Source organism: Echinops telfairi, unplaced genomic scaffold, assembly GCF_000313985.2.
Source record: "Echinops telfairi isolate 266 unplaced genomic scaffold, ASM31398v2 ScPeMD7_3;HRSCAF=10, whole genome shotgun sequence".
Lineage (NCBI taxonomy): Eukaryota > Metazoa > Chordata > Mammalia > Afrosoricida > Tenrecidae > Echinops > Echinops telfairi.
Window position 1 is genome coordinate 42,223,543 of NW_022103899.1, and position 7,925 is coordinate 42,231,467.

Below are 7,925 nucleotides of genomic sequence, written 5' to 3' on the forward strand. Positions count from 1 at the left end.
GGGGGGAGTGGGTAAAAGGGAGCTGATGTCAAGGAGTTCCAGAAAGATGAGAATGTTTTGAAAATGATTGTGGTAGAAATTCTACAATACTGTTTGATGTGACTGAACTATGGGATGATATCTGTATTAGCTCCTAAAAAATGTTTTTTGGGGAATAAGAGTCATAGTAAAACTCCTTTCACTGAAGGAAGTCTATTTCCCACAAAACAAAATTATGCATTAGATATTTTTCTGAACATGTAAGGTGAGGCTTCCTTCTTTCACCAGAATCTTGGAGCGATGGTGACCATAAATTATAAAAGCCAGTCTTAATGTTTCCTCCTGTGCTGCTGGAAAACTAAACCAAACCAAACCAAACCAAAGCACTAGTGCTGATGTAAATTTACCCAACAAGAAAATACAGCTATAAGAAAACTATCAAGGATCTTATTGGGTAAAGCAAGATCCTACTCATACACTAAAAAGTCTAGGTCTGCCCTTTGCCCAAAATGGCAGGAAGTTCTGGTTTTTTCACGGGCTTCTCTGAAAGAGGAGCGCTCGTGGCCTGGCGGGTATCTGTGGGGCCACTGAGCGCACGATCAGCAGTTCAACAGCCCCAGCTGCACCAGAATCAGCTTGACAGACGTGTGTTTGGTATGGGGGTTCCCCTGAAAGAAGATGGGGCATGGTGTTGAGAATGAACGGGGCAGAGTTGGTAGTAGAATTACACCAGGTCCAGACTCCACCAAGAAACCAAATCCACTGCCATGAAGTCAATTCCAACTCATAATAAAGTCTACAGGCTGAGGAGAACTGCTCCTTAAGGTTTCTTAGATGGGTGGTCTTTGCAGGAGCAGAGACCCCATCTGTCTCCCTCCCTTGGAGCAGCCTCGGGGGTTGTCTGGGTCTGAACAGCCACCCATACAGTTAACACACCTAACAGCCCAATTATTCACCTAACTCACAGCCCCACCAGGGCACCATAGGACCAGATTGAAAAAACCAAACCCGCTGCCATCAAGCCAATTCCAACCCAGAGTGATTATATAGATGGTTTCTGAGACTATAAATCTTTGAGTCAAGCAGCCTCATTCTTTCTCATCCTTCAAAGTGGCTGTTCCTTTTCAACCTCTGACCTTGAGGTTAGTAGACCAATACGTGTACTTTTAGGGGAACAAACTGTCCATTGGACTATTGTTTTGTTTGGACATAGGATATTTTCCTGAATTATTTATGAGATCTCTTCCTATCATAAGACAATTTGTCATATGTTTTAAAAGCTTTCCTCTAAGCTTTAAAATATGTTTATGTTGGAGTCAGTGAGGATATAGAACTCCATGTGGGTAGAATGATCTGTTTTCCCCTTGAGGTTTCTTGACTTGTGTGCTGACAAAGTCCTCCTTTGACCAGTTAGTTTCAAAAACCGCATGTAAAGCCAGCCATTGATTCTGCTTACTTGAATGTGTTTCTGCAGAAATTTAGAAAAAGCTGGCAATAACAGTAAAGCCATGTTACGAGCCTTAAGGATAAGTGAGACCATTAAGGTCCCTGAAAGTGGCTACATTAAAAAACAAAAAAACCTGAATGTAGGTTCTTAATGTGCTTATGATAAGAGATCAAGAAGGTATGGTCAGCCCCTCTCACTATGTTGAATCACCTTAGTGCCCTTAGGACATTAAATGCCCTCTTTCCAGGGTTCCTTATTACTCCAACTAGGTAAAATACTATGTAAATAGGTGGATTAATTTTAAATTCACATCCACAACTAATGCTGGCTTTTTTAAGTTTTTGGTTCAATTTTTAACGAGTGCCTCCAAGCCTTCCACACAATATCTCTGGGAGAAGCCCTTTCCCCTTTCTCCCATGTTGTTTCCCCCCTCCTTGCTTTCCAACGCCCCACTCGCCCGGTGCCACAGTCACTATGGCCAGCGCCGCTACTCTCCCTCTCGGGGCCCTCGCCCACCCGCCTCGCCCACCCGGCCTGCTCACACACCCAAGTGCAGGAGCTCCTTCGCTATGGCTTTTCCGATGCCGGTGCCCCCGCCGGTGACTATGGCCACTTGATTCCGCAGCAGGTCCATCGCCAGACTACTCTGGACCTTCGTCAAGGAAGCCATGATCGCGGAGCGGTCCAAAGGTAACTGCAAAGGCCCGAGACATCAATAGGTCACGGACCTTAGAAAGGACGGCCCACGTGACCACCCGAGCCCCGCCCCTCCCAATTCCACCCTATCGCCCCTCCGCTCGGCCCGCCCCGCCTCTCAGCCCCGCCCCGTCACCCAACCCCTCCTCTCTCCAACCGCCGCTCCGCTCAGCCCCGCCCCTCTCAGCGGCCCCGCCCTCCACAGGCTGGGCTCCGGAGCCTCTGCGCTGGACCGCTCCGGAATGGAAGCTCCCTGATGGTCCTCATCCTCTGCCGGTTCCGACCGCCGGGCACGTGCGGGTGAGACTTCTCGTTCTTAAAGAAAACAATAAAATTCAATGTCATTGAGGGAGGAACTGGGGGCAAAAAGTGGGGTGTGCTCTATTTCGAAAATTCATTCCCATTGCTATCGCTCTCGTGGTTAATTAGATTTCAGTCTCCAAGGCGGCTGCGAAAAGAGAAGCCGCAGGTCGGGGGGCCTTGCCGGGTCCTTCCGCAGCGGACGCCGGGCGATGCGGCTGTCCGGGAACAAACCCGGCTTTCCAGACCTATTCGTCCTTGGTGTGAGCACGGGCGTGGGAGTGAGGGCTATGGTAGCAGTTGTCCCCAGAGCTAAAACAATAAATGATTTGCAAAATCATCGCAGCCCCACCTCCACTTCATATCCCTCTCCCCACCCAGGAATGAAGGGAAGAAGCCACCTAAGCCAGACTTGGGAGCTGCTCCAAGTCAGCCAGACTGCCTAACAGTTGAACCCCAAAGAGGATCTTGTCTTGCCGGGGGGTGCATGCTTCCTGCAAAACACACACACACACCCGCAATTGTAGCGTGGATTTGGGGTCTTGCTTCTTCCTTAAGGAGAAACAAGCCTGATGAGGATGGGGGAGATATCTCCCCGTGTTCTGGTGCCCGGTGACAGCGATGGGCTAGTCGGATTGTCACCCCTATTGTTCAGCTTGCTCAATCCACCACAGTATAATTGCGCCTGGAATAGCCCTGTGAGACTTGGCCTGAAAACTCGCCAGCTGTGACAGGTGCTGTGGTTGTAACCTTCTAGGCAGGGTTCTCTGTGTCTTAAGTCTGATGCTAAACCGGCTGTTGCATTTTCCTTTGTCAAGTATTAAAATAATTTAAAAGTGAACATTACCATTCTTTTGTTGGATACCCCCTAGGATTCACAAAGCCAATTGGAAAACCGGCTGGTTCCTGTGGAATCAGGCCCCTCTTCTCCACTGGGTCTCACCCACCAACAAGGCTGCAGTTCTTCCTCACCACCCACCTGCCTCCCTCTCCCACCAGCCCCTTGCCCTCCTCTGACCTCTTTTTAGAAACACTTTCCCTTCTCCCGCTTGCTGATAGATTTCCAGATAGTTGCTGATGGGTGTAGGCAAGTTGGTTCCCACTCATATTGACACTATGTATCAACATCCTCACAACAGCAGGTGTGTTGGAGTCACAACCACTGAGTTAATCAGGGTGTCCTCTTTGTCACTGACCCTCTCCCAAGCATGATGATGTCCCTCTCCAGGAATTGGTCCCTTCTGATAACATGTCCAACATAAGTGAGACAAAGTAAATGACCTTCCAGTGCATATGCATGAAGGAAGCAAGGGAAACCAGCACGTGCTGTGGACACGGTTATCAGACCCTGGAAAAGGACATCATGGTTGGGAAAGTAGAGGGTCTGCAAAAAAGAGGGGGAGCCTCCAGCAGACGGATTGACAGCAGTGTCTGCAGCAATGGGCTCAAACATAACCATCGTGATGGTGCAGAAACCGGGGGTGAATTGTTTTGTGGTACCAAACCAACAACCGAAGCTTGCTGCCATGGAGTCAATGCTGACTCAAAGTGGCTGTCTGTGGGTGTCCAAGACTGTAACTGTTTACAGGGGTAAGAGGACCAGTTTTTCCCCCCTCAGAATTGCTGGTGGTGGTAGTCTCAAACTGTTGACCATACAGATCACAGCCTAACTCGGAAATACTACACCGCAATGGTCCCTATGAGTAGGAGCTGACTGAATGTCACCTAACAGCAAACAGATTTAGAGAGGGCCCACTAGCATCTTCTACCTAAACCAATTGCATAACTATGGCCAAATGAAAAAAATTACACCATTGTCATCATTACTTCTTTAAAAAATAAAAAAGTAAATTGAAATCAGAAAATTCAAAGCACTGTTGCAGAAAAGTATCATCGGTGGTGCTTTGATTCTAATGACAAAATATTCTTTTATAGCAGAAAAAGTTCTAAGGGGTATTTTACTCCATTATTCCGTAAAATTCCATGCTTCCCTCCACCCACCCATGGATGGGGGTGGGAACTCACTCTCACTGCCATAGAGTCGATGCCAACTCATCGTGACCCTCACAGGGTAGGGTAGAACTGCCCCTCTGTGTTTCGGAAACTCTATCTCTTTATGGAAATAGAGAGCCCCATCTTTCTCCCACAGAGTCTCTGGTGGTTTCAAACTGCTGTCCTTGAAGTTATCAGCCCAAAGCATAACTACTACACACTCTAAAACTCCTGTTCAATCGGGCTTTAAAAAAAAAATATTATTTTGAAAAATATTTTATTGGGGCCTCGTACAGCTCTTATCACAATCCATACACCTATACATTGTGTCAAACACATTTGCACATTACCCTCATCATTCTCAAAACATTGTCTTTCTACTTGAGCCCTTGGTATCACCTCCTCATTTTTCCCCCTCCCTACCCCGCCCTCCCTCCCTCACCAACCCTTGATAATTTAAAAATTATTTTTTATTTTTCATGTCTTACACTGTCCGATGTCTCCCTTCACCCACTTTTCTGTTGTGTGTCCCCCAGGGAGGGGGTTATATGTAGATCATTGTGATCGGTTCCCCCTTTCTATCCCACCTTCCCCTTACCCTCCTGGTATCACTACTCTCATTATTGATCCTGAAAGGGTTTATCTGTCCTGCATTCCCTGTGTTTCCAGATCTTATCTGTACCAGTGCACATCCTCTGGTCTAGTCAGATTTGTAAGGTAGAATTGGGATCATGATAGTAGGGGGTGGGGGGAGCATTAAAGAACTAGAGGAAAGTTGTATGTTTCACTTGTGCTATACTACACTCCGACTGGCTCATTTTCTCCCGGCAACCCTTCTGTAAGGGGATGTCAGTTGCCTTCAGATGGTCTTTGGGTCCTCACTCCGCACTCCCCCTCATTAAAAATGATATGATTTTTTGTTCTTTGATGTCTGATATCTGATCCTATCAACACCTTGTGATCACACAGGCTGGTGTGCTTCTTCCATATGGGCTTTGTTGCTTCTCAGCTAGATGGCCTCTTGTTTATCTTCAAACCTTTAAGACCTCAGACAATATATCTTTTGATAGCCAGGCACCATTAGCTTTCTTCACCACATTTGCTTATGTACCTGCTTTGTCTTCAGCGATCATGTTGGGACGGTGAGCATCATGGAATGCCAATTTAATAGAGAACCCTTTTTTACAATTGGGGGGTGCTATGATGAAGAGAGATGTGGGATCTCTTCTAGAGATCTTTGTTTAAAACTAAGGAGAGCCAGTGTTTGAAAGGCTGCTGATCAGACCAGAGACACTGGCATTCGCTCTGCTGCTGGAAGGTGGGAAGGTACTTTGTCTCTGATTCCAGCTCTGTCCACCCCACCCCCTCCCCGAGTTGAGGCCTCTCCCCTCAGGGAATCACCCAGGCTGCACTGGCCCCTCCTTTGGCTCAATCTACTGCTGCTTTTTTGGGGACACGCTGCATCGCTGCCTCCCTTGTCCTGGAAAGGAAAAAAAAAGCACCCCGTGATCCTTCCACACTTAGTCACATCGGTGAGTTGAGACTCCCTTCATCTTCTGAGATGCTGTGTGGCTGCTGGGGAAGCTTCCCACCCTTCCCCCACCCCATCTGCTTGGCAACCTCCTCCACAACACACACACACCATGTGGCCAAGCAGCTGCTTGCTCAGACTAACAGCGGCCTGTTGGATTCTGGAAAGTCTAGACTCAGCCTAGCGCCAAAGGAACATCATTGAGGCACCTTGGTCTCTATTCACCTCAAAGCAAGACCGCTCTTGAGAGAACCCCCATGGATAAGACTAGTTTGTAGCACTCAGCCCAAAACGACTGAGTGGCTTGCCAAGCACCGGGCTCTGGCAAAATGGCACTGTGGTGAATGGCTGGACTGCCCACCAGAGCGTCCGCGGTGTGACCCGGAGCCACGCTGCAAGAGAAAGCTGTGGCAGCTTGCTTCCGGAAAGATGGACACTTCTGGAAATGCTATGGGGCAGAGCTATGCTGTCCTGTAGGGTCCACTCCACAGCCATGGGCTTTCGAAGAGTGGGAGTGGAGGATGAAAAAAGGCAGGACAATAAGTCCATCAGAAAGTGAAGATCAGTTCTCTGGGCTCCCACAACAGGCAGAGGCGCAATCTCCTCATAACCATCCTCCCACCTTTCTAGGAAGTATTTCTTCTGTAGACAGTCCGAGGCTCCTGAACTTCCCCTTCTGCTCACAAGACAGGTGATGAACAGGTGCCTCCGGGTGAGAGCCTTCCAGAGCAGGTAAGGTAGGCACTGACAAGAGACACGCTCTGCTGCTCATTCTCCAGAAACCAAGGGGAAGGGGCTCTCGCCCGGCTGTGCACAACACCAGTTCACAGTGGCTGGGAGTGGTCAGATGCGCCATCATGGTTCCCATCATTTCACACCCACCTTAGCCAGGATCCTTTCCATCTTTCCAGTGGTGAGACCATCTGCCTGAAAGAGTCATTGCCCATTCTCCATGGCAATATGGTCAGCCCTTTATCGCCTGGTTGGGATGGGATAACAATTGGGAAAGTCTAGCTATCCCAGAAAAGGAGCTCAGTGGTGTCTTGGGTTATGTGTTAGGCTGCTAACCACAGCGCTGGCAGTTCAAACCTACCAACTGCTCTGAAAGAGAAAGCTGAGACTCTCCACTCCCCTAAGGATAGAGCCTCAGAAACACACGGGAGCAGTTCTACTCTGTCCCATTGAATTATTAGGAGTCAGAATCAACACGCTGGCAGTGAGTTTGGTCTGGTTTAATGGAGCCAGATCGGCGCGGCCCTTTTTTTCAAGAATTCACAAATCAGAGGGGGGTGGGAAGAGCAGCAGGACGGAGGGGAGGCATAGTTCCCTTGAGTGGCTTTAAAATTAACTTATTGGAAGTGAGCTCACTTGAAAGTGATGGCACATCTTCCTCTCAGCCCCAGCCATTTAGGCTCTTTGGAAGAAGTAAGTGTGCTAATGTGAGTGAAAGTCAGGGCGGGGAAACAAGCAGCTCCCTATTGTCCTTAACCCATTGGAATAGGGAACCCTGATTGGGAAGCTTTGTAAGACAGAGGTGGACATTAGCACACATTTGTAGTTGGTTGCTTGTTCTGGTGGTGGTCTGTTTAAATTTGGACTCATTGCATCAATGAAAAATTGGATTATTTCCACATGAAATGTGAGACAACCCATACACAAATGGATTTTCCTATGAAAGCAATAGCTGACCAGTGGGCTTTCCAGTAAAGGAACAGAGGACAGTAGGCGCCCACTCTAGAGAATGGAGCCGTTTGTGCACGGTAGCCTTCACCAGTCCTTATTGTGCCAGAGTGCATGCATGGCAACCGATGGCACTACCATTTATGAGCTTATTCCACTCATTCTCTAACCCCTTAGGATACTCGCTTCCCTGCATGAACCTAAGGGCACAGCTCCAAGGCTTCCTGGATCCTACTCCCACCAAGTCACAACATCCAAAGTGCAGGGGGACCTCAGTGGGGTCGTGGGTTTGGTTCCAGA

At 48.4% G+C, this 7,925-nt stretch overlaps 2 protein-coding genes and 1 non-coding gene across 3 annotated transcripts in view; 2 read left to right on the forward strand and 1 right to left on the reverse strand.

The window, feature by feature from the left end:
• The window catches only part of PECR (peroxisomal trans-2-enoyl-CoA reductase), a 20,581-nt gene extending 18,463 nt beyond the window's left edge, over positions 1-2,118 (reverse strand). Inside the window, exon 1 of the mRNA XM_004701592.4 lies at positions 1,973-2,118. Within this exon, the coding sequence (XP_004701649.1) occupies positions 1,973-2,096 (124 nt within the window). The 5' untranslated portion in view covers positions 2,097-2,118. The remainder of the gene's footprint in view (positions 1-1,972) is intronic.
• LOC115872099 lies at positions 1,412-1,545 on the forward strand. Its single transcript, XR_004047647.1, has one exon. It is a non-coding gene; the product is annotated as a small nucleolar RNA SNORA33 (small nucleolar RNA).
• A 234-nt stretch (positions 2,119-2,352) lies between the features above and the next one.
• The window catches only part of TMEM169 (transmembrane protein 169), a 37,776-nt gene continuing 32,203 nt past the window's right edge, over positions 2,353-7,925 (forward strand). The window contains exon 1 of the mRNA XM_004701593.2: positions 2,353-2,422. The gene's annotated coding sequence lies outside the window, so the exon portion shown is untranslated. The remainder of the gene's footprint in view (positions 2,423-7,925) is intronic.